At 37.7% G+C, this 26,943-nt stretch overlaps 1 protein-coding gene across 1 annotated transcript; it reads right to left on the reverse strand.

Annotated features, from left to right (window-relative positions):
* Positions 1-7,003: 7,003 nt before the first annotated feature.
* Positions 7,004-26,937, reverse strand: EREG (epiregulin). The gene is made up of 5 exons (XM_014546600.1): positions 26,918-26,937; positions 14,982-15,068; positions 13,042-13,165; positions 12,256-12,405; positions 7,004-10,269 (listed from the first exon to the last, which is right to left on the reverse strand). The coding sequence occupies exons 3-5, from the start codon at positions 13,104-13,106 to the stop codon at positions 10,188-10,190; spliced, it is 297 nt and encodes a 98-aa protein (XP_014402086.1). The 5' UTR covers positions 13,107-13,165; positions 14,982-15,068; positions 26,918-26,937; the 3' UTR covers positions 7,004-10,187.
* Positions 26,938-26,943: the final 6 nt, after the last annotated feature.

The raw sequence follows: 26,943 nt of genomic DNA on the forward strand, positions 1-26,943 counted from the left end.
ACAGTGCCAGAAGCATCTGGAAACTCATACATACTTGTTAAATGTAAGAATAACTTAGTTGCAAAAAAACAAAAAAAGAGGTAAGAATAAGCCCTAGCCGGTTTGTCTCAGTGGTGAGCATGCAGGAGGCAGCTGATCAATGATTCTCTCTCATCATTTATGTTTCTATCTCTCTCTTCCTCTCTAAAATCAATAAAGTTATATATTTTTTTAAAAGTAAGAATAAAATAAAATAATATAAGAAGGCCCTGACACCTGGCAACTCACAGCTAGGACTAAATAGTATAAACTATACCCACAGAGTATCAAGGAGAGTCAGAGAGGGCCCTGAAACATGACAAAAATAAACCACTTTCCAATCATGTGTCAACACAGAGACAGGGTGTGACGCAATCACAAAAATACCCAATGCCCTCCTCCCCTGGCTAAGAGGCGGGACTGTTATTTCCTTACAATGACAAGTCTAGCCTCACATTCCGTCCTCTCTGTCCTTGGAATGTAGTTCTGCCCTCCGTTCCCTTGGTAGGAGCCATTTTCAAGGATGTAGCTTTGAGTAAGTAAGGTGTTGCTGAGACCATCCAGACAGTGCACCTCTATATAAGCTATACAAGCTTTTGTGATTCTGGTGGGTGGGCACAGAGATCTCATCTTGTGGCAGCCCAAGACGAGCCTTCTATGGAAGTCCCTTGCTTATTAAAATTGTCACCTACAATCTGGAGTGGTCTGCATCTTTCTTAGGTCTCTACTTGCCCTCTGTTTACCAGGGTCAGTTTGCAAACCATTACCAGGAAATCCTTTTACTATTGCTATAGACCGATGCGTGGCTGTTATAAAGGGGCATGGCCTGTTGGGTTTGTTTCCTGATGAAAATATCAAGGCTGAACCCAAATGCTGTGCATTCTGATAAGAAAATGCAACATGATGTATTATAATCTATGAAAAAGGCACACTTTTTTATTATTTGCTAAATTTACATTTTCTCAATGTGATGTCCCGGACTTATAAAGAAATTCAATGATTTCTCTCGTGATTGGATGTCCAAGGTTAGTTTAGTTTCTTACGTGTTTTTAAGGACCTAAATTTCAGATTGTATGGGCCTGGATTTAGAAATGATTTCTGTGTTTAAAAAAAAGATATTTTCTTTGTCATTCAACTCTAAATAATTGATTGTAGTTTTATCTGTGTATTGCTATAAAAATAATGTGTACTTGTGTGCATGTGTGTGTGTGCACACACGCGCGCTAACAAGGCAAATACTATGTCTATGATAGTCTTGGTTTGGGTATTTTTACAATTTAGATTGGTCTTAATGGGGAATTATTACTTATCATATTAGTAATAAATATTGAGCTCTTCTACTAAGTACCACAGAATGACAAATGGTCAGAAGATGAATATATATTAAGCATATAAGCTACTAGAGGTTGGGTCCCAACCTACCAAATAGTACAAGGAGGCTATGGACTATTGGAGACTGAAGCAAAAATTAAAAAGGCAGAAACAATGTTATAATGAGGCAATTTATTTTGACTCCAAGCCCTCATTAGGTTTCCCAGTATGTATAACATGGGAAGCAAATCGTTACCTCTGAGAAGCCAACTGTGATTTATACCCATTAACGGAAACTTCCTACTCAGGATTTCTAAATTACATGTCACTAACAACAGATCAGGAGCCGTCATGTGCATTGGAGGGGGAACAAATTCTCAAGATAGCTCCTGAGCATGTTCTTCAGTTCAACTCTCTGTTCCACAGCCCAACCCATGTTTTATAAAGAGGCCCTACCCAGTGATAAGGGGCTTATTTATATTCCCACAGCAATATCCTCCTCCTGTAATCTTGGCTTCATCTTATGTAAGCACATGACTCACATGAATTGATTGGTCGCTTTCCTGAAACTTGGGGTGAGAGCCAACTCTCAGTTATCTGTGGTATGAATGCCAGAGACAACTTGAAGAACTGAAATCCATTGGTTATTCCCAACTTCTATTTTAGCAAATAATCTTACTCTCCTCTCTGATGTCAACTTTCTTTTACTATTGATTTTAACAAACACAGAAAAGTCCAAAGAGAAAAACTACGTAATTATTGAACAGTTGAGAGCTTTTCATTTCTATTCTCCTTCACAGCCAAGATTCAGGATAGGTATTTTCCAACAGCAGTCACCACCAACTCCTTTAATCTAGTGTAATCTAACCCATCATCCACTAAAACACTTTTTCAACCATCTTGACATTCAGCAGTCAAAACCAGTGGCATTTTTTCCCTACCTCAGTTTTTTCTACATTTCTTTTGTACTTGACAGTGTTGACTACTACTGTAAATCTTGTTTTATTTTTTTTCTCCTGGTTTTCATGCCATTGGGTTACTTTAGTTGTTTTCCTGGTTATAACCATAAGTAAGTCCTGGTGATATGAAGTGTATTCTAAATATAGCCCAAGTTCAACCACTTCTAATCACCTGTACTAATATATCTTTATTCCTAGCCATATTATTAAGCAGGTGATTAAAATAACCTTCTACCTTTTCTTCCAGGTTTGTCTTGCCCCTCTTTAGTCTACTTTCCACAGAGCAAATAAACTGGCCTTTTCAAAATACAAAGTATACCAATATCCTATCCCCAATCATCTAATAGCTTATTGCATTTTTAATAAAAGAAACACTACCAAAGTCTATGCTCCCTAAATTGCCTACCCTGTGTATCTCTCTGACTTCTCTTGCCACTGACCATGGAACATGCTCCAGCCACACTGACCCTACTACCCCTTAAACTTTAGCATTTTTGTATTTGCTGTTCCAGATAAAAAATAGTTTTGACTCCACGTGTTTGTATGGCTTTCACTTTACTGCTATATGTCCCTGTTCATATGTTACCTCCACAGACATGCTTCCCTGACCACCCCAGATAAAGCAGCCCTGAAGCTAAAGCGTGTATGTGTTACTATCTTATTTTTATCACTACCCATGCAATCTTGTGCAAGTTACTGTGTATCTGTTTCCTCATCTGAGAAATTAGTCTCATAAAAATAGTTATACACTTCATAGTGTTGTTATAAGGACCTCCCGACTTCAAGATATGTAACCTTAATCACATCTGCCATGTCAAGTCTCATAAAAATAGTTATACACTTCATAGTGTTATAAGGACCTCCCAACTTCAAGATATGTAACCTTAATCACATCTGCCATGTCCCTTCTACCATGTAAGATGACGCAGTCACTGAATAGGACATGGGCATCTTGGAGGAAGGCGGTGGTGAGGAGGCATTATTCTGCTGACCACACCAACTTATGCTGTCGCTCTTCTGATCAAGAGCTTTAAATGATATCCATTTTCCATTAATGTGAGGTTTATCTTCTCAGTATGGCTTTGAATATCCTTCAAACTAAATACTTAACTATTTCCAAATAGAGATCCTATACTACTGTCAAGAGGGTCGCCCTGGCATACCTTAAACATACTATGATTTTTTCTGGTGTTTTTGCTGATTATCCTTCCCTGTCTGAAAGACTTTCCTTTGCATATCAAAATCCTGTCAATTTTTCAAGGTCTAGTTAAAGTTCTATCTCCCCAAAAAATGTTTCCCTATTAAGGAAATCTTCCTCTAAATTGTTTGATACGTTACTATTTAGTATATATGGGGGACTTCTGTTTATCTGTTCAGAATTCATTTATTCTTCCTCTGGTAGAGACACTCTGGTTTTTCTTTAGGGGAAATTTTTCTCCCATTAGATACAAATTTAGTGGCTTCTCAAGCAAAATGCACTGCCTTCCTGACCAAGAGGTGAATCCATGATCCCAGCGAGGCAATCAGATGCTGTCTCAGACCACAGGCACCCAAGAAAAAATAATGCTATGATTTTTAAAACTTCACCTTTTAAACGCAGAACATAGCTAAGTCACCAGGACTTCCCTGGTTCGTTGGCATTTACTTTAATTCTATCTAACCTCCCATATCCTTCCTAAAAATTTCTTCTTAAGCCAGAATTCTTTTATGTTCTATAAAAATCAAAGAACTCTAACTACTAAAGCCTTGAATTGTTTTTTAAATGTCTCCATAATTGCAAAGTTCTCTTGTAATTTTCTTGAAAATGGCAATATATTTTATCCTTTCTTTAAAGATTCCACAACCCCTTATATATTACTAGATACAAAAATGCTTTCCAATAATTAATGGTTGACTAATTAATAAAGTATTAATTTTTATTCTTTTTTGAAGAATGTGAATTGCTCTTTATATCAAATTGAGGGCCAGGAATCTGACATATATTTCCTTGGTATCAATTCTGCCATCCGCAGAATAATGGAAATCATTGCTCTCTCTTGAGAGATTGAATGGAAAAGTCACCATTCCTCTGATAGTGCTTTTTATGTATGGTTCCTATATCCCCAATGAATATAATAAAAACGCTTATCTAAAGTTGTCTATCATCCTATTACAATGGATTCATTCCAAATGCCTTCATTAAATGAACTTAGGCTGTGCTTATATGAAATTTTTGGAAGACTTTTCTCAAATATCTCTCAGATATTTAGATAAACTGAATGGAGTATCTTTGTTTGGTTTTATATGAAGGGTAGTTACCATTAGCTGGTAAACAAACAGGATATTTAATAGATACCCATGTTTTATGTCTCCTTCTTAATGAATCCATCTTGAAACCTAATGAGCATCACTTATGTTTTATAATGTTTTATAACCATGTGGGATAAAATATGTTTGAAAATTGATCAAAGTCAAATTTAGTGCCTATAATATCTTCCTTTTGAAAATTGTGATAATATATCTAATTCTGGTTCCCTGGAATTTTCTTTCTTCTGCATAATCTCTTCAAAATGACCAATTCTGCCATTGTTGTGAAAAGTTTAGGGTAATCCTTTCTCAAATCACTTGAAAGTGAGTCCCTCAGCGCCTCCCAGAGGATGATATCAGGTTTTTGGCCTGAGTTATAAGAAGGATGAGGTTGAATTTAATTGAGATGAGAACATTGTAGAAGGAACAACTTTTCAGGGTGATATGAGTGATTGAACATGTTACCTTTGAATGTCTAGTGGGTATACAAGTGATGTTAGATAGGTAGTTGGATAATGAAGTCTGGTAATCAGCAGAAATATCTAGGCTGGGAGTACCAGTATATACATGGCAACTAAAAGCATAGGACTGTATGAAATAAAGTAGGGAGTGGCTATACAGAGAAAAAAGTTTCAAGATCATGAAGTGGAGGCACTCCAACATTTATAAATCAGAGGTGGGCGATGGGAGATACTAAGGAATGTCTAGCACAAAACTGAGAAGCAGGTGGAAAACCAGGTGAACGTGGTATCCTGGAAGCCAAGAGGAAAGTGTTTCAAAAGAGTTCTTTTTCTTACTCTCTGGCCTCTCAGACTGTGAACAGAGTCAACCTAATGGTTCTATGAGAACCCAAGAATTTTATTTTACACAAATTTCTGGTTCTCCAAAGGAAACTCTAAACTAAATTTCAGATTATCTCCACGTGATTGTTATGCTGCTTCTTACAGGGCCAGGATGACAGTGGAATTGGGGATCGGAAGACCTTGTTTCTCATACCATCTTCACCGTTTACTATCACTGTGATCCTGGACAAATGATTTTACCTCCCTGTAAAATGGTCATAGCTATGCCTCCCTGCCCTATCTTCAGACTGTGACATGGTCCAAGGAGCTAATAACTGGTACAGCACTCTACAGGTTGCTGAAGCATGAACGAAGAAAGCCATTACTGCGATGAAGTTCAGAGGGACCAGCTTTTCCTGCTCGAAAGGCCTGGGGAAGCCAAGCCTCTTAGTTGGTAGAAGCTGAGGGCATCATGATACATGTTCTGGCTGATGTATTCTTTCAAAAGTTACTCCTTAGTAAGGTATTTATTCTTTTCATTTTTTCACTTTATTTTTTTAAAAATCTTTTCAATTACAGTTGACATACAATATCATGCTAGTTTCTAGTGTACAACATGGTGATTAGACATTCATATAACTTACAAAGTGATCACCCCATTAAGTCTGGTACCCATCTGACACTATACATAGTTATTCACATACACATATTTTATAAAGGAAAAAAATAAGTCTTTACTTAAAATAAATGTTCTGTGAGCACAAAAATTCTCTTTTAAAATAAGAAACTGTTCAATGAAGTTATTTATGTTATAATTCAGCATATTGCCACTACTTTGCTCTAAGTCAGTGGTTCTCAACCTTGGCTGCACATTAGAATCACCTGGGCAGCCAAGGTGCAATCTAATGTGCAGCTAAGGTTGAGAACCACTGCTCTAAGTGCAATAAGTCAGTCAGAGAAAGACAAACGCTATATAATTTCACTTATATGTGTATTCTAAAAAAAAAAGATAAATGAACAAACCAAAAGACTCAAAGGTACAGACAGACTGATGATTGCTAGAGGGGAAGGGGGTTTAGGGGAAGGGTGCAAAACGTGAAGGGATCAAAAAGTACAAATTGGTAGTCCCAGAATAGTCATGGGGATTTAAAGTACAGCATAGGAAAATATAGTCAATAATATTGTGATAACTAGGTATGGGGCCAGGTGGGTACTGGAAATATCAGGGCAATACTTTGTAAAGAATATGATTAACCACTATGCTGTACACCTGAAAGTAATACAAAATAATATCAAATGTAAAAAAAAAGTTCTTCAAAATAATATCAGTTATTTTTTATTAAATAGGGTATCTATTTTGTTTGAAATACTCTTCTTTAATATTCTAAATACTCTTTTAAAATACTAACACCTAGAATTTTATAAATAATGTGACTTTTTATATTTCAAAGAAATTTTTTACTATGGTGGGCAATAAAATGTGATAAAGTTATATAATGCTTTCCCAAACTAAGACCATATGTCTTTATATCTAACCACATTGTAGTCCTGTCACCGCTTTTAAGACCTAGCATACATTATGAGGAAAAAGAAAGAGACTATATTGGTAAAGTTTTTATGCACGGCTTTATTTTTCAAATTTTTTTCCATTTCTCAACAAAAATAAATAAACATTAACAATATCTTGTAAAGTAATTATATTCTCCTTCAATATCTTAAGGTACACAATTATCAAAGCTGATATTGAACACAAACAAATTGATACAATTCAGTACTCAGATAAAATTCATTATCAAATAAGTTACTTTAATCCACAGGCAATACAACTTTATGTTCCATAGCATCTTTAATATAAACTGTATACCAAAATGGCTCTTCAATTTTAAAAAGTGCAATTACAGAATACAAAAAAAGCAAAGAGAAAAATACTTTTAACATTGTACCAATTTGAATAACAGCTATGTTTTAGGTAAAATTTTTCTCAAATTAAAGTATTACAAAGTACTCCAGAACACTGTTTATATACGCTGTTACTCCCTTTTCTCCCATATAAGTAAGAGTAGAAAAAAACTGAAAATATTAGGAAGCAAAATAAATGCATTTTTTCCAAGTCTGTAGAATGGATATTGCAGCAAAAATGACAAAGTGGATCAGACATTAGCTTTTACAAACTGCATTATTGAAATCAATAGAAATTAGAACCTAGTATTATGCATTTGTTGTATGAAAATATATTATCTGACAGAAATTGATTTTAGCTTTTTCCCAGACACAAAATAAAAATCTGAGTTAGACTAGTCATGCTAGTGCACCATTTCTCCCATTGCTTTGACATTGGCAGAAAGATGAGAGCAAAATAAAAAATGTCTAGAATGGTAGTGATCTATTGTACTATAAATGTTCTGTATATATATATATACACACACACATATATACACATATATCTCAATTTTGAGGTAAAACCTTTAGTACTAATCATAGTACTTATGTTCTTGGCTATAGAGTATGTTAAGCGAGTTACATTATTGTATGGTCTTGGTAGGAAGCCATGAATTATCATATATACATTGGATTTACATTTGTTCTCAATATCTTGGCTATGAATAGCCCCTTCTAGAAATATAGTGAGAAATCTGTAAAATAAGGAAGACATACTAAATGTGAACCAAAATATTTCCATTGCTTATAGGAAACATGAGCTAATAGTAATAATTTTACTTTTATTTTTGCCCAGCATTATCCTCATTAAGGCAATTATTTTTTACTTACTTTTCATCCACAAAAAGCAATCTGGGTCCTACCTTTTGATTATTTAACATGTATTTCTAAATAAAGACTTAACTTTTACGGGGGCTAGTTTTATAAACATCCTTAAATGAAGATTAAAAACACACCTAACTACTTACAATTAGTGATGCAATATGAGTTGAGATGCTTCAGATAAACCACTATGACTTCCTTCTTGTCAGTAAAATTAATGAATTGAAGCTGATTTCTTGGTTAGTCAATAAATACTCTGAAGCAATGCAGATCACTTAAAATAGGCAGACTTTGTTTACAGGTGTCAATAAGTATGTATAGGATTTAAAATGTGTTCTTACACATTTGGCTTCAGCTATATTAGATGGCAAACAGAAATATCCTTTTTGAGCTCACTGAATTTTATTTTACTTCTCTTTATCTTGTTTTTAAGTTTTATATATTTTTGATAAAGTGACAAGTGATTATAATTTGATTAACTGAGCTCACATGTACCTGTGTGTTTGTATGTGAATATGCACACATACACAAATAATTTGTTCTCCTAGTAGTAAAGAACCAGGTTCAGGACTTTGGATAAGCATCATGTGAATGCACCAGGCTATATAATGCAGGGGTACATGTGGAAGCAAGTCCTGGCACCTGGCACCTCAGAGGTTAGCCATCACTTATTTTATCTTTGTTGCCCTAGCACATGTCAGGACAACAAGTGGGAAAGAATAGACGCTCCCTGATCAAGTGTGTGATGCTGAGAAACTAAAGGTCTACATTCAGCGAGATAGTCTCCCTGCAACACCCAGGTGGTAACAGCTGTGACTCCTTATGCAGTTGCCCCAAGCATCCTTACTAGCTCACTGAGACCATAGGCTCTGAGCACAGGAGAAACCATAGTCCCTTCCCCAAAATAAACAAAAGACAGAAAATAAGGCCCTGGTTTCATCCCAGTCTTCATCAGAAGGAATGAATGGTTAAGTCTAAATTGTAAAAACTTTCAAATGTGTTCATTTGGAAAAATACATTATGGCTTATTTTTTCTTGTTTTCCCCATGTTCTGCATCAGGATATAATTTTAAATATATAATTTCAAATTCTACAAGAAGCTACTTACTTTATTTCTTAAGTTAAAAATTTATTCGGTAGAAAACAACTATTTCTGCCTTTAGACAATATATATAACTATTGTCTTGTACTTTAAAATAATGATTAGTCCATCAAATTTTGGACTATGAGTTAACCTTAGAATTCAACAAAATCCTTACAAAAATAAATACTCTTAAAAAGAAGCTGTAAGTGTGGATTTTTTTTAAAAAAAAAATTGTCTCAGAAGCAAGAGTTGCCTCACATAAATGCTGTACAAAAAAAGGAACTTTGTGAAGCTATAAAAATATCTACTATTTGCATAAAAGATGGTATAAATTGGTTCATTTTCCTTAAGGAGAATCTGTTAGACGGGTGACTAGTATCCATAGGAGCTGTGGGTTGGAATAAGGAATTGTCTACTTCCCCTTTAAGCAGGTAAACAGAGTTATAGCTGAGGATGGGCCTGGAGGGAGCAGAGCTCTCCCAGTTTAGTTTGTTTCAAATGTGTAGTGTTTAGCACACGATCTATATTTGCTTCTCCCCAATTCCCATTATATCATTGTTTCAATATATGACACAGTGGAGTCAAGTTATACATCAAACTACGGTATAAACAAACCAATCATCATTGCTTTGAGGAGTGGAAAAATATACTTATTAAACTGATTTGACCATATATTTAGGCTTACAGAAATCTGTCCTTTGCTGACACTTCCCGAGCAACTTATTTGTAGCAGACAAATAAGTTTGAAGCTTTCAATAAAGCACTTAGCTCAAGAAAAAAAATATCAATTTTCTTTCTATATTAGTTTGTGTACATTTACAAATAGTTTGTTAAAAATAAAACAGAAGTAAAAAAGTTTCCAAATATATTAAAAATATACCATTGTTGACTTAACACATGACCCAACATAAATATTATTAATAAAATAGGAATATTAACATCATCAGGCTTGCTGTGCATCCCGGCCCTTGAGCTTGGTGGCGCCACTCAGACTTGTGGCAACGCCAGGTCTCCTGAGGTCACCCTTTCGTACTCCTTCCTTGACTTTTTACTTTCTCGATTTCTGTACCTGGAAATATTCAGAAATGAAACTGTTAGCACTGCCATTAACAGTAATGAGAACAAAGTACGTTAACAAAAGGAACACGTATATGGACTCAAAAGGTGCATCTGCATAGTGTTTCCAGAATGACAAAGGTGAATAGGTTTAGGTTGGACAAGAAAAAAAAAAGAGAGAAGAAGAAATAACATTCTGTGTTCAAACAATTTTTTTGGGGGGGGGACTTAAAAATTGGGGGGAGGAAATGGTGAAACATAGTTAAAGGAGACCTCAGAGGCCTTAACATTATCTTGAAAATTGTAAAATTTCAAGAGCATGTGACCACATTTAAGCCTCATTTGTTTTTGTTTTTTTCTTCCTCTCTCTCTCTCTCTCTCTCTCTCTCACCTTTGTTTCCTTCATCTCTACCTACCTACTTAAGAACTAGTATTTTGAATATCACACTATATTATTACATTCTACCCATCACAATGATATAATGCTATCACCAATAAAAATTAAAATAACTAGGATTTATCAGACACTAACTAGGTTACTGACAATGTTCTAAGTGCTATACATTCATTATTTATTTTATCCTCACATTTACATTGCCATCTTCATTTTACAGATGAAGAAAGTGAAGTACAAATAGGTCACATAACCTGGCCAAGATCTCCTACCTAGGATTCATAAATCTATCACCATTTATTTTGTGGGTTTTTAAAAATATATTTTTATTGATTTCAGGGAGGAAGGGAGAGGGAGAGAGAGATAGAAACATCAATGATGAGAGAATCATTGATCGGCTGCCTCCTGAACGCCCCTTACTGGGGATCGAGCCCGCAACCCAGGCAGTGCCCTTGACGGGAATCAAATCCGGGACCCTTTAGTCTGCAAGCCAACAGTCTATCCACTAAGCCAAACCGGCTAGGGCTATCACAATTTAGAATCATCTTTCATTCAAGCTATCTTCCAAACATTTTGAGTTTATTTTCTACCCATTTTGGAATGAAGCATATAGCCTATGCGTAGTGGAAGAATACATTAAAAAGCCTTCGTTTAGACTCAGTCCTGCCACTTGTCAACTACATGAGCTGGGGCATGTCAGGTGGCCACTCTGGATTTCATTTTCCCATCTTTACCAAGGAAAGAACTGTAGTCGAAGACCTTCCAGGTGTATTTCAGATTTAATCATATCTAGTTCTGTGGTCATAACTAATTAGGAAGGCATTATTATTTAGTGAATACTTAAAATCAAACATGGGCAAAAAAAATTAATCTTATAAAAGTAGCACACTTCAGACCATCAACAGTAGAAGTCCACTACTTTCATAAAAAATTATTCAAATGTACATGGAGCGATTTGTAACAGTTTCAAAATAAGAAGGATTTCATGGAGACATTTTAATAGCATCTGTTAGGATCTAATTCACACTGTTCCCATACCCTGGTCCTAGCAGCATGGCATTGTACATGAGGATGGATGGGACTGTTCTGCAGACTGACCTGAACCACTTTTTAAAAGTAAGCTTTTATCATTGCCTGGAAACTCATTTCTATTTGTCTGCCTTAAATTTTAAGACCCTAAGTTTCTGGGGTTATTAATTTATGATGCTGTATTTTATGAAATACAAAACTTGACCCAATAAATTAAATACAAGTGCCTAAGTAGAACACTGGCATCATGGCTTATGGCTTATTTCATATTTATTATCATATTCAATACTGAGTTCTGTAATTAATGTAGGATAAGGAATTCTCTCTGCATTTTATAAGGAACTGATACTCCCAAGTTTCACACTCCCTATGCATAAGGTCACATAGGTAATAAGTAACAGAGATAATCGTAGAATCAAATCGAGATGTTCTGCTACTACAACTTCTTCCTAAATAAAATCAGTGCAGAGTCTATCTTCTCCTTCTAAAGAATACTTTGTCCATGTTTTTACCCAGTTTAAAAGTCTGTATTGTATAAAAGTGACTGATAAAAACAGTGTCAAAGCGCTGTCTTACCATCTCCAGAAGTAGTATATGGAGCCAGCGACGAAGAGAAGAACGAAGAGAATAAGAATCACAGTCAGAGCCACGTATTCTTTGCTCAGGGGTTGTTGGACCGTTAAAAAGAAGTGCTCACATCGGACACCAGCATAACCCACCTCACACCTAAAGGGAAAGGCAAGAGAAAGATCAATAAATGTTCTCAAATCATGGCTGCGGCTTAGTTTTGTAAGAACTAATCTCACACTATGATGCAAGAAATCAACAAGGTTTGGCAAAAGATGCATTCAAAGCCTGACCTAGAACCAGGCCGCTAGATACGAAGAGCCCCATATTGCTCTCAAGCTAAATTGTGGTATGAAAATGACAGTCCAGTTCAGCGGCCAGGTGACTGTCCACCTGGAATAGGGTTTTGTAAGTTTTTCAGGTTTGAAGTGCTTTTTGTCTACGTCAGTGGAATCAATTCCTAAAACAGTGGTTGATAAATATACGTCCAGGGGCAAGATTAGAAGTTGAGCTGCTATTGTGGCACATGGGAGAGGGAGGCATCTGAACCCCTCCCCCAATCTGTACCCCTGAAGTATCTATACAATTTGATAACTACTACTATTTGCCCCCTAACTTTTTTAAAAAAAACTTACTTAATAAAGTGTTTAATCGGACATATAAACTGTATGCTCATAGTACATATAAACTGCTCCCCATGGAAATATAGAGTAACTTCAATAAATAAATAAAAATAGAGAAATCTAGGTTAAAAGATGTTGTTTGTTTGTTTGTTTGTTTGTTTGGGGATATTTCCTGCAGTATTTTTCACTCATGTCCACCAGGAAGATGCACTGTCCATGCAAACAGTAGCCATTCATGTCAGAGCTACACTTTGTTATTGACACTTGAGCCACACGTGGATTGTTTTCTGTCTTAACTGTGAAGAAAATGGAGAGTTGAATATATTCTGTTGCCTTCTTGGAAGCATGAATCATCCTTTAATAATAGTAATCACTGATCTGCTGTGACGAAGCAGGTCAGGTACCAATCAGTAGAGACGAATTTTCAGGAACACGGAGTCACTCTATTATCACACTCCCTTATCAAGAGACAACACCTGAGTCCAAAAGAAAGTGGCCAACAGACTAAACCAGACAGACCTGGGGATTTAATTCTCAAATGACAACATGTAAAGGTAGAAAAGGTAAGTTGAGGGACACACACACGCACACACACACACATTATTACCCTCCACAATTATTCACTTAACCAAAATTAGTCCAATTTTTTTTTCAAATCTCAAAATAATTATAAAATTCATTATTCCAAAAGCAAGTTTAAACTGAATACATTAATTTATTTAAAATAGTTTAATTCTATAATGGCTTGTAAGCTAGTAAGGCTTGCTCTGGTGTGCATTCCAGAATTGTTGAGGTTACCATCAAAGAAATCAACCAAAGCCTCCCAACATCTCTAACAATGAGTCCTGAGCATGAACTGGATAAACCCTGAGTTACTGAGGCCAATGGAAATAGGAGCTTTGTTAGAGACAGTGTTGCAGTTTACATGTACAATTCACTTTAGAATATTTTAGTTATTAAAATGTGAAGAATGCTCATGACATAATTTTTTTAAAAAATAGCATCTTGATTGCAATACTCTAGTTCAAATAATCAGAAAAGGGAGAAGAAGGCAGACCAGACCTCCAGAGAGCACCGTGATGAAGGACGACAAGAGAGAAGGTGAATTTTTGGAAAATATCTTGGTTCCTCAGATAACTCTGGGCTCAATAGCTCAGGATAACCCTTGACTCAATGACTCAACAACCTTTGACTAAATATAAAGCAAGTCTCTCTTGAACCCCCATCAGAGTCCTCTAGGGTCCTTGAGAGAGACTGTGCATCCACTTATCTTTGCATCCCTAGGCCTAAACACTATGTTTGTCACATAGTAAGTAATCCATGAAAGTTTTCGAATGAGTGCTGTGACTACAAAGACAGAACATCACTTGTTCCTCTTACAAAAATAAAATGAAAATAGATTGATGATCTACTGTGTACAAAGTTTCAGCTTGAGCCACACGTGGATTGTTTTCTGTCTTAACTGTGAAGACAGTTTTGCCTGGGATCCAGCCTGTAACAATGGTTTCTCAGCAAAGCTCTGGGGAATGGCGCTAGGGCAGTGGTTCTCAACCTTCCTAATGCCACGACCCTTTAATATAGTTCTTCATGTTGTAGTGACCATAAAATATTTTCGTTGCTACTTCATAACTGTAATTTTGCTACTGTTATGAATTGTAATGTAAATATCTGATATGCAGGATGTATTTTCATTGTTACAAATTGAACATAATTAAAGCATAGTGATTAATCACAAAAACAATATGTAATGATATATGTGTTTTCCGATGGTCTTAGGCGACCCCTGTGAAAGGGTCGTTCGACCCCCAAAGGGGTCACGACCCACAGGTTGAGAACCGCTGTTCTAGGGAATCTGATTTTCTTGTTCCTTATCTCTTTAAGATCAAGTTTTTCCATGTAACTAGAAACACAGTCCCTCTTCCCTCAATTATTTCTTTGTATGTTTTCCAGGTTGCTAGTTCATAAGGGAGTTAAAAATTCGTTTGTTAACACAGTAGCTATTTCCCTTCCTTCTCCCCCCACCCAATTTCATATGTATTTATAGTCTTTGAGTTTGCATTTCTGTTAACAATATGTAATCCTCTGAAGCGCTGTTGATAAAGTTGGGCTTACCTAAAGCTGTGCAGTTGTCTTCAGATTCTCCCGGGATACACGAAGGAATCACAGTGGTTCCAAGAACTAGATGTAGAAGATGAAAACCTGTTTATGGGGAAAAAATCAAATATGTAATTAATGCTTCAAGGAAAAAAAGCTTGGTCAGATTTCCACAATAATGCAGCATTTAGAATTTGATCCATTGAAACCATAAAAGAAAATCATTCCTGGAAATAGGCATATAATTGAAAATGAACCCCCAGGTCTTAGGTCCAAGGGTAATAGCTTTGGCATTGTATTCATAGTTAGCTACAGATTTAACCTGCTTCAAATCTTTCACAGGAACCTTTTCCAAGACCTGATTTTGAAGTTTGATATCCTAAAAAGCTTAGAAATTCAAAAATTGTAGGATTTCTAATGTTTTATTCCATGTTATGCTTGAAGCAATGCTCCAAGATAGAACCTATCACAAAAGAATGATTCAAATAAGAATTAGGTTCTACTTATGATAACAACTATGCAGGACTCTCTACCTAAGATATATTCCTTGTTGACTTAAGTGCCTAAATTCTAAATTACTCTTGCATTGTAAAATGTAAGCTAGGCAAAGTCAGGGTATATCTTATCTAACTCGGAATGCACACTCATACACCGAGCCGTAGGAACAGTTTCTGTCAGCCCAGGAAGCATTTGAACATAGCGTTTCATCCTGTATCTCCAACAAAAAGGCAAATATTGGAAAACAGGCACCAGAGTGACTCAGGTAGTTTCTTCATTGAGTAGAAAGCATAATATGAATGTTTTTAATTGCATAGGTATTTACTAAAGAGAGTTTAGTCTCATCTGTTTAATAGTCAGGTATTTGTACTACAACCACTCTTTCCATTCTTATGAGTAATTATTATATAAATATAAATGGTGGCCGAAACCGGTTTGGATCAGTGGATAGAGCATCAGCCTGCGGACTGAAAGGTCCCAGGTTCGATTCCGGTCAAGGGCATGTACCTGGGTTGCAGGCACATCCCCAGTAGGAGATGTGCAGCAGGCAGCCGATCGATGTTTCTCTCTCATCGATGTTTCTAACTCTCTCTCTCCCTTCCTCTCTGTAAAAAATCAATAAAATATATTAAAAAATATATATAAATGGTGGTGTTAGTGGTAACATTGGCAGCAGTTAACATTTCTTGAACACATACTACATGCAGGGATGATTCTATCCTCCTTGTCTTTATTATCTCATTTAATCCCCTATGGACTCTTAGAGGAAGATACTAGTGTTGCTATTAGACATATGAGAAAACTAAAACATAAAAAGTTTAAGCAACTTTCCTAAGGGTACATAGTATTGTTGTGAACGGGGCACTTGGAGAATTTGGAAACAGACAACAATGTTAGCGTATAATAGACATCACATGGAACAAACAAGGGAAATGTAATTGAAGCAGATTATTTAATCCCAAAGGGAGGCAACAAAAGGCAATCCTGAGAGAAAACTTGAGCAATGTATTTCCCTCCCTTAGAGTTTTTGGAAGAATTAAATAAAATGGTATTTTTCTGAAATAATGCCTAACATACCAGAGATCACCAGAGATGTTCCTTCAAAGTCAACATCTAGTGTCTAATGTTAGCAGTATATACAGGCAGTGCCCTCTACTGGTCTGTACCAAGATTACTTTCTTTTTCTCCAAGGAGGCATGTATCTGTTAAGCAAATTGCATATTTTCTGTATCAGCATCATAGTTTGTAATTTAATGTTTCACACTTGACACTTCTAACAATTTTGTGAAGTAGTTATTAGCCCCAAACAACCTTAGTGCAGTTAAATTAAATGTCTTGTCCAAGACCAATTATCTTTTCTGTCTTAACTGTGAAGACAGTTAAGACAGAAATGTACCTTTTGACATCAAGCCTCATAATCTTTCAATGATTTGAAAATACTTTTTGAATATTAGAGCTATCCCCCCTTCTGTATTTCTACAACAATGTAAATGTTGCCTCAATTACTATTATAAGGGGGAAGGAGGAAACCATGTTTCTTAAATGAGAAAAACAAAAAATGGCTAAAGTTTGGATTTTATTGTCAGTTGAACAGAGATGAAAAACGATTACTTTGTCCACATAGTTTTTCATGGAGAATGAGCTAGAATCTCATCCAAGTCCATTTTGTTCTACATCTCAATATAATTTTGCCATGCACTTTAACAACTGAAGAACTAAACCCTTTAACGTATACAGTCTGCTCAACTCAAACTGAAGTTCTAAATAAGTATATTTACATCCTTGACCCTCCTAGTCTTCCATATTTCTCCATCTGAGGAGTGCTTGGGAGGTAATGTTACTAATTCTCCCACCAGGAAAGGGCCAGCTAGGTCCCGTGTGCAAATGTACACTCGAAGCTCATTTTTTTATCCTTTGCAGGAATCAGAAACTAGCCTCTCCTGTTCAGGATTGCTTCCAGCTGCAACCTGCGACGGTGTTAGAATCCAGCTAAGGGTTTGGGGGTGTTGCTTCTCGGCCTTTTTTTTTTGAAGGATTTTAGCAGTTGTTCATTTTCCCACTGTTGGGCACTTTGTTCCACTTGGTCAGGCCACAGGTGAAATATTTGTCTTTGTGAACTAAAGAATGTTCAGTGCAGGGCGTGCCTCCACAAAAACTAGGCTCTCCTAACCTGTGACACTCCCTTGGACATAGTCCATCACTCAGGATGGTTTCTGTGAGACTCACGACGTTAATCCAACATCCGGGTGTTTTACAGAAGAAATTGTAAATAATTTTAAATGCTACTCTCAAAAGCAAGTGTGTAGACTCCAGTTCCATCGCGAATGTATGTAACCAGTAAGATAGCAAAACTAACTCTCAATCATGTGTCCATCTGCACAGCTCTATTGCTTTAAAACAGTGGTTCTGAAGCTTCCCTCCACCTCACCTCTGCCCCAGACCCTTGCAAACTGGGGTAAAGGAGTAAGTGGAGGTGATAAAAAAAAAACTGAAAAACTCCACCATGAAAGATTCTGATATCTACAATCCTGTACCCTTAAGAATCACTACTCATTACTTTAAAGTCATACAGGAAAGGAATAGATGCTAACGTCATATCCATATATTTCTTTAATCTTACAGTTTTTCATGACTTTAGCATCATAACTTTAGTGTTATCTATACTAATAAAAGGGTAATATGCTAATTAGACCAGATAGACCAGACGTCTTCCTGACATTCTTCTGGATGTCCTTCTGGACAAAGCTGAAGTGGCTGTGAGCGCCGAGGGCCAGCGGCGTGGGAGAGGTGGCCGCACGGGCCGATTCAGCGCAGCGGGCCCCTTCCGCAGACGCAGCAGGAAAGGGGGCTGCGCAGTCCCGGTCCCAGTGCTGCCCCTTCTGCAGAGGCAGCCACAGAGGCAGTGGCGTGGGTGGTGCCACACCTCCACAGAGGCTGGATGGGGTGCGACCTGCTGTGCCTCAACCTCTTACAGCCCCTCCATCAGCTGGCCTGGCCCCAGATCGCCCCCCTCCAGCAGGTGGGCCGGGGGGTGGGGCCAGCACTAAGAAGTGAGGGCTGACCACAGCAGTGACAGCAGCAGTGGGGTGATGGGGGTGGTGCCTTCCCCTGATCAGCCGGTCGCCTCCCGCAGAGGGAGGCCAGACTGGGGAGTGGGCCTAAGCTATCAGTAGGACATCTCCTGAGGGTTCCCAGACTGTGAGAGGGGGCAGGCCAGGCTGAGGGATTACCCCTGCCAGTGCATGAATTTTCATGCACCGGGCCTCTAATTTGAACATAATGATCTCTCTAAGATTCAACTACTTGGGTTTGGATCCTTGACCAGGGGCCCTGCTAAGTAAATAATTCACTATGATACTAAAGATTTTGGATAGTGTCCGTGTGTGAGAAAAACAGGTCTAGTGGCAAGTTCGCATTGGTAACTAAAACACGAGGAATTCTGCACAAGGCGAAAAGGGGTAAATGATTTGTGAACTCAAAATTAGCAGGTGAAATGTCTGTTTCATTACTGCTATAAAAATCAAAATCCCTTTAGAGGCCATTTTTTCTGTCAAACTTCCAAATGGGTTTTAGGATCCTGAAGCTCACCTATTCATCTCTCTACCTTCACCTTTCAAAGACTGTGTCTCAGTGAAATCTCAACTGCGCCAGCAGGAAGTGGTGTTGGTGACTCACAGGATACAAACCACCTCTACCCTGTGAGTCAGGGCCTGGGCCTACACCCTTACACAATATTGGGGACCGCACGCGTGGGAGAGGTTGAGTGGCATTACCTGAATGGGGGTAGCACTAAATGTTGTGGGCCCTGGAGCATTAAGAAGTGCTTGCCCAATAGCAGGAGGAATGCCAAATGTCAAACGTGTCTAATTACATCTGGTTTCTTTTGACCTTGCTTTTTTTGCCCGCACTGAGGGGCTCATCTAGAAGAAGGCAGGGACTTGGTGACTAGCCTACCAAGTCAAGTCAGCAAAATCAATTGCAGTTCCGGAAATAAATTGGCTTCCCTTTTTTCTCCCTTTGAAAAAAAATCAAGCACATAAAAATGACCCAAAATAAAATGAAATGGGTTACAGAATGAAAGGAATGCAATTTTTTTCTCCCTAATTTTACCTTTTATGTTTAGAACAGAACACCAAACTTATAATAAATTGTAGTATTTGCCTAGCCCAAACAGGTAGTAAAACCTGTTTTATTCACATTTTTGCTTTGGTCACATGTCAATCTACTCATGGAGTGCTAGATTTCCACCTCTTCCATGGTGGTCTATAACTTTAGCATATGTGTGTAACACAGTAGGTACCTATGTCTTGTACACTTTGAAAGAGTGCTTTTGTTTTAAATTACATTCCACTATTAGATGAGGTCTTGCTGCACCTTGGTTAAAATAACTGGAAAATCTTTATTACATGATATAATGTAAAACACTACTGGCAATACTTTACAGTATCATCCTACTTTTCATATACTTATAAATAATTTTGTCTTTGTTTCAAGCAACCACTCTCTTCTTACAGGTTTTCAATGTTAACTTTTCAACTAAACTTCATTAAAAACTAAATGGAAAAACCAGTTAAAACTATTTGAGACCAAACAGAATGAAACCAGAGGTGGATATGATAATGGTTTCAAATAAGTATTTCTTTTAATTTTGACATTAATAGATAGCCATAGGATCCTATTTGTCAAGGGAAAAGGAAAGACGTCATAGGCCATCTTTTTTTTTCAATTCAGAGGCATTATACCCTTCAATTTTGGTAGTAATTTCTAAATCATACTTCAAAGTGCTCATAATTAGTCATACAATACTACACTTAAAGCCATTCAAATCAAGAATCAGTGTGTCAAAATATAAGGGATTAGTTTATTTCACCCTAAAATAGATTTAAAGATATATCTTTTTTTATTTTATTTTATTTTTTTAAAATATATTTTATTGATTTTTTACAGAGAGGAAGGAAGAGGGATAGAGAGTTAGAAACATCGATGAGAGAGAAGCACCGATCAGCTACCTCCTGCACACCCCCTACTGGGGATGTGCCTGCAACCAAGGTACATGCCCTTGACCGGAATCGAACCCGGGACTCTTCAGTCCCCAGGCCGACGCTCTATCCAGTGAGCTAAACCGACGAGGGCTAAAGATATATCTTATTCATGATAGAAATCTTCTCAGAATGCAGGTGGATGCATATCACCTCTTGTATAAAGGGTACAATGCTATTAATATCAGTGTTTGGAATTTTGTGACTTAAGACCTCCTAATACGGGGCATGCATTCCCTAAAAGCCAGATATATTTCTAGAATATTATTTCAAATGTTTTATTGTACATTTTTTCCTTCCAAGATAATGTCATATGGAAGGATCTTTATATAACTTTTTTTTTTACCTTAAGTCCCTTCCATCTTGTTTCTCATACCTATCCCTATAGAGCCAATTCAGAAATATAAATTACTATTACATTATTGTTTCAAAAGAAACATCTCCTAAAGGGGCCACAGTTTAGATTATGAGTGTTTTGCCATTTGCCTTCTTTTCATTGTGGTCATATTGTATGTGGCCTGAAGCTTTGAATATGTAATGGCATCTTTAGAAACAATGATTATTATCACATGCATTCTTTCTAAAGACCTAATGCCAAAAATGAATTTGCAAAAGAACTGAGTTTTAATCAGCGAGCATCAAAAAAAAGAGGAAAAAATAAGTACACAAAGGTAACATTAAAGTCTCAAAGCTAATTGCTTTTCATTCAGCAAGAATGCATACTGCACCTAGCACATTTGAAGCTGCTAAAAATTGTACTTTGTGAAAATATATTTTTGTTAAATTGGAGATTTCAGCTTCAGTAAGAAGCACAAATGCAACCGTAGTATAATGCTAGGATGGGAAGAACTTAGTTAAGCCCAATAAATAAAAAAGGAGACTAGATTTGCCTATGTTTATTTTTAGTAACTACATGTCTCAAATTATATTTGTTCAATACATATCTACTGAGGGTTTTCTGTCTGTGAGATATTGAACAAGATGCTGAAAGGAAAATTGGTGGAAAAGATATAGCTCCTGTCCTAAATAGAGTTAATGGGCTAGACACCTGGGGATGAAGAGGACAGGAGAGAATTCATACATGATGTCAAGTTCCTGGCTAGACAATACCAAGGAGGGTGGTGCCATTAAAAGAGTAAGACACAGGCAGACCAGGAGATTTGCGGAGGCACTTGGAAATGGTAGACATGAACGGAGAACATAATGAATGAAGGAATTTGAGTATGTAGTTCATATGTCACCTATTTACACTTATTAGGCCCTTAGGAATACAAATCTTAAATAAAAGAGTAAGAATTGAGTTGATGGAGCCTATTTGAAATTCATATAAGGGAATATGACCTTTAAAGGCATAGGAGCCATTCAGATGTCTCAAGGGAACTAGTATGAAATGGAGTATGATAGAACTTCAGGAAATAGGTAATCAAGAGTGATTAGAAATGGCCAAGGAAATTCACGAGAAAAGGAAGTTCAGTGTTGTATGAACCAATAGGTAGAATTATAAAAGGAGGCATGGGGTAGTCAGCAAAGCAATTATATATGAAGAAAGTATGAGTGACACCATCATAAATAGGATTCATCATTATTCAGGGCAAATGGTGCTAAAATCAGCAATAAAAATTGCTCAGTTGACTTTTTTAACACTAGAATTGGTTTTATGTTTGCATCTGGCTTACCATTAATATTAATTTTATTTGTCTTGGTAACTCAAGCATTGATTATTCAAACTTTGAGTTATGAGTGCCAGTGGAAAACCCATTAGGCTAGTGATTCTCAATCCAGAGTAATTTTGTCAACCAGGGACATTTGGCAATGCCTGGTGGCATTTTTGGGTGTCACAACTGGGGGGGGGGTGCTACTGACATCTAGTGGGTAGAAGCCAGGGATTGCTGCTGAACACCCTGCAATTCATAGGAAGACTCCCATAAAAGGATTATCCAGTCCATAATGTGAATATGGCCAAGGCCCCCAGACTCTGCATTAGAGACATGAGGGATGGAGTCTAGTTGTAGCTCAGAAACTAATTTTATTTCCCTGCAGCTGAGATTCCTTTTCTCTGAAAATAGAGACCTAGGAATGGAGTAGGTTAGAGGGGGATGGAATTTAGATTAAATTACTCTAAGGTCCCTTTCATTACTAAAACAATACTTTTCTTTCTTTTACTGACTATTCATCATTCAGTCATATCACTGCTCAATTTCTCTCTCTCTCTCTCTCTCTCTCTCTCTCTCTCTCTCTCTCTCTCTCACACACACACACACACACACACACACACACAGTGTGTAATTTAAAATATGCTTAAATATTTTTAGGCATATCATCACTGAATACAGACATGAATGGGGAAACGTGGGAAGAACAATTATTAGGTTTTATAGAACAATTATTAGGTTTTATCATAAACAACAAAGTTGAATTTTAAAGAACTACTGCTTAGTCTCAAAATATTTAGCTTCTCAAGTACATTTCCGAAGAACAGCTGGCTGAGTCAAAACATAGTGGTGAGAATTCTAAAAGTATCAAGCTAATCATGCATCCAACTAACATTTACTGAGTGCTTAATATTAGTGTATCACAGTGTGAATGAAAACAGACAAGTGCAGCACCAGTAAGGAGAAACAGGGCTAGATGCACAGTATTACTTGAAAAGGGCAGGACCACAGGAATGGGAGAGGTATAAGGGGACTGGGGGACAGGCTGCACATTTATTTATGTATTTTTACTTTATCTTATATTGTTTATTTATGCCAGGGGAGAATGTGAACACAGTCCCCCACTTCCACAAATTGTGCAATCGAGTTTCCCACAGTTGGGGACGTCTCAGGGGTCAGCACATCTGGAGTGTAAGAGATACCCCTGGTCCTGAGAAAACCGTCTTTGTGACCATGGTATCTTCCCTGTCAGGTAAATCTACATACTTCTTTTTGAGTGGTGGGAGAAGAAAGGTGGAGGGGGTTATCAGAGAAAGCTTGACACTTTTCTCCAGACTTAAAGAATGAGTAGATCTTTCACCAAAAGTGAAGAGTGAGTTAGGGTTGTCCCCAGCAGAAGGTCCGCACATTAAAAAATGAAGCCTTATGCGAGGGATAACACTTCTTTTTAAATTTGTTTCCTTGTTTAAAAAATGTGAATAATGATACCTTTCCTGGTTAAAAGAGAGTTATAAAGTTTAAATGAGGTGTTTTATAAGAAAGCACTTAATGATGATGATGATGAAAATAGCTCTAATTTTAAAAGTATTTTTTATTATTTTCTAATATTCAATTTGTTAATTCCATATACAATAACCTGATAACATAGTTATTATGATCTCCATCTTACAGATGAGAAAACTGAGGTTCACAAAGGAATAAATCTTTCTGGAAGTATCAAATAAAAAAACTGGGGTGTGAACCCTATATTCTATGTACTATCTATGTCTCTTGATTTCAAAACTATCAAATTTGACATATATAAATGTGTATATTTTTATATATGAGAGTGAGACTTTTTCCCTGATCTGGAGGGTTTGCAAGAGGATTTGCATTTAACTCACTTTCATGCCTCAAATTTAAAATTCAGGATTTTTGTCCTAAAAAAGTTAAGGGTTAACATTTTTTCTGGACAATTATCAAGTCATCTTGTGTATTATAGATAGAATCCTAGTTAATAAAGTCATTACTTTAACCTAGAATGTCACAGAACTTTTCTTTGCCCTCTAAGTAGACACCCAGTCTTTCATAACACATTGCCAGAGGACACTGAGTCTGCCATATTTCTTCACTTGTTAAAGCTTCCAGAATTGCTATACCAAGGGGATGGCTGTCAGGGTGCTCCTCCCCAAGGATATCACAGCTTTGGGGTGTCTCACCATTGTCTTCCTTCCTAAGAAATGTTCCCAGCAGAAATTACAACCTTATTAGTTAGACACTTTGCATAAGTCTATACTCAGGGTGAAGTCTTATAGATGAGGAAACCACACCTTAATTATAGTCCCTTTGAAGAGGATTTCTTACATGACATTTGTATCTTTTGTGTGACTATTAACCAGGAAATGGGAGATTCTTGGGCAAAAATGGACAGAAGACATTTATTCTTGCCATTTACTCTAGTTTCTTTCTGAGCCTTAGTTCCTTCATCTGTCCAACTGGGCTACTCATACCAACCTCATACAGTTCCTTTAAGAAGTAAGTGAGATGATATGTGTAAAGCACCTACCACACAGCATGATTGGCTCACAGTAGGCACTTGGTAACTGTTAGTTCCCTTCCAAACTCCTAGATTTGGCCCCCAATGTGGAACCACATACCCCAGTTACCCAAGTTGTTCATATGGCCAGGTGATGTGGAAGGCAGCTGGGTACCTGGGTCAAAACCCAGACAGGAGAGGCCTGTCCTCATGTTTTCTGCCTAGAGGTGTCATCTCAGGTGTGCTAACATTCAGGCAGCTCACGAGCTCTCAGGTCAACAGAAAAGATCTGAGGAGAGCCAATGTCTCATTGAGATCCATGCTTCCCATATTTTCAAGAAAATAAATGTTTATTCTGCTCAATTCTCTGTCATTGTGCAATGAGGTACGCAGAAATTGTCTTGGAGATATCATTCAGGAATATGCTCAAAAGTCCATTTGGGTATCAATGAAAATGCTTTATTTTAGATCAAGAGCCCCTAAGTATCGAAGAGACATATGAATTCCACAAAATGGAAATAATAAACAGTTTGCTGAAATCTAAAATAAATGAGAAAAGTCATTTGGGAAAAGTTTTTCTAGATTATATTTTTGTTGGGGAGGGGGCAATTTCAGAATTAACAGATGATCTTATCTTTTTCCCGGTGCTTAGAATAAAACTATTCTAAGTTTTAGAATAAAACTATTCTAAAACTATTCTTTTCCAGGTGCTTTAGAATAAAACTATTGGACTTGCATCCTTGCTTAGAGTGTGGAGAAATGATATAGAACTTCAAACAGGAACTTTCCTAGTGGCAGAGAAATATCTGAACACACTGGGAAAACAGAAACTGACCTAGCTCATTTGGAAATGGGCTTGGCAGCTGATGAAATAAGTGAACTATAATTAAGTAATGCAATAAAGGAGTTAAGCACTTTCATGACAACAAAAACACACACAACATAGGTGGGTAGTAACCAGGTTATTCATAGGCTCTTGCTGTCTCAAATTAGAATATTTAATGACTGTCCCCGAACAGACACTTGGCATTGTTCAGATGCAACCTTACAGGTGAGGGGGGAAAGCGCTAAGCCACTGTGACCTCTAGGTTAAGCTCTAACTCTAGGAAGACTGTCACCTTTCCAATTTTATTATTTTCACAGAGATTTAAAAACAAAGACAACAAAGCCACATTATTTACTAGAGAATCTTCTACCAAGTCCTCAGCACAGTTCTGGTAGAAACCAGACTTCCAGTGTCCACTTACATTCCTGAACTTAGACAAGTTCCACTATGCGTAGCATGCATTTCATTAGGTCTCAACCCCTGAGATAAGGCGTGTCGAAATAACAATTTAACTGTCACATCCTGCACAGGTAGGTAGGTAGGTAGGTAGGTAGGTAGGGGAAGCCGCCTCATTGCGCGTCCAGAAAGAATGTGAGACTGGCAAGTTTTATTTCCTTATTTAAATCTTCATATGCAACTCCAAATTCCTCTTCAACTTTAAGGAATGGAGAGAAGCCATATATATATATTCAAACTAGGAAGCTTACACTAGATTCCCCCCCCCCCCCCCCCCACCCCCGTCGACTAACATTAACTCATTTCAAATAGGATGATGATAGGCATCAAAGTACACTCAGCGATTACAGGCTGTGGGGTGCCATGCCCGCCAGTGAAAAGCGCTGACCAGCCATCCGCCACGAGGGCTCAGGGACAAACCCGAAAGGGCAGGTGAGCGGGCGACTGGCGGCGAGGAGCTCCAGGACCTGGGCGCGTCCCTCCGCTCCAGGTAAGAACAGCGGTTTCATCCTGTGGGGTCTGGGGCTCCAGCAAACCTGCCGCCCGCGCCCCCGGGAGCTCAACCAGGCTTGACTTAGAGAACGGAGGGCAAAGGGCAGGAAAGCACTACTTTCCAAAGGGTCTCCCGCGCCCCGGGCTCATCTCCTCCCGCCCCCTCCCCACCCCGGGCCCCTAGAGAAAGATCGCGGCTTGAAGGGTCAGAGCGCATTGGTCTCTAGAAAGCAAATTTAAAAGCAAAACCCAAAAACTTTTCGACTTTTTATTCTGCCTAATACGGAGCTGTATAAATCCATGCATGACACATAGACCAATAGTTAATTTATCAAAGAAAAGCGCTTCTTATGCCGATCCCCCTCCTCCCGGGCTGGAGGGAGAGACGGACGGGCACGCAAGAGACATCATTTCCAAGGTGCCCGGTAGCCGGCGGAAACTCCCCGATTGTCAAAGGACGAGCGCAACGCGCTTACCCAGGCCGAGCAGCAGCGCGCGGGCG

This window comes from Myotis brandtii, unplaced genomic scaffold, assembly GCF_000412655.1.
Source record: "Myotis brandtii unplaced genomic scaffold, ASM41265v1 scaffold453, whole genome shotgun sequence".
Taxonomy (NCBI): Eukaryota; Metazoa; Chordata; class Mammalia; order Chiroptera; family Vespertilionidae; genus Myotis; species Myotis brandtii.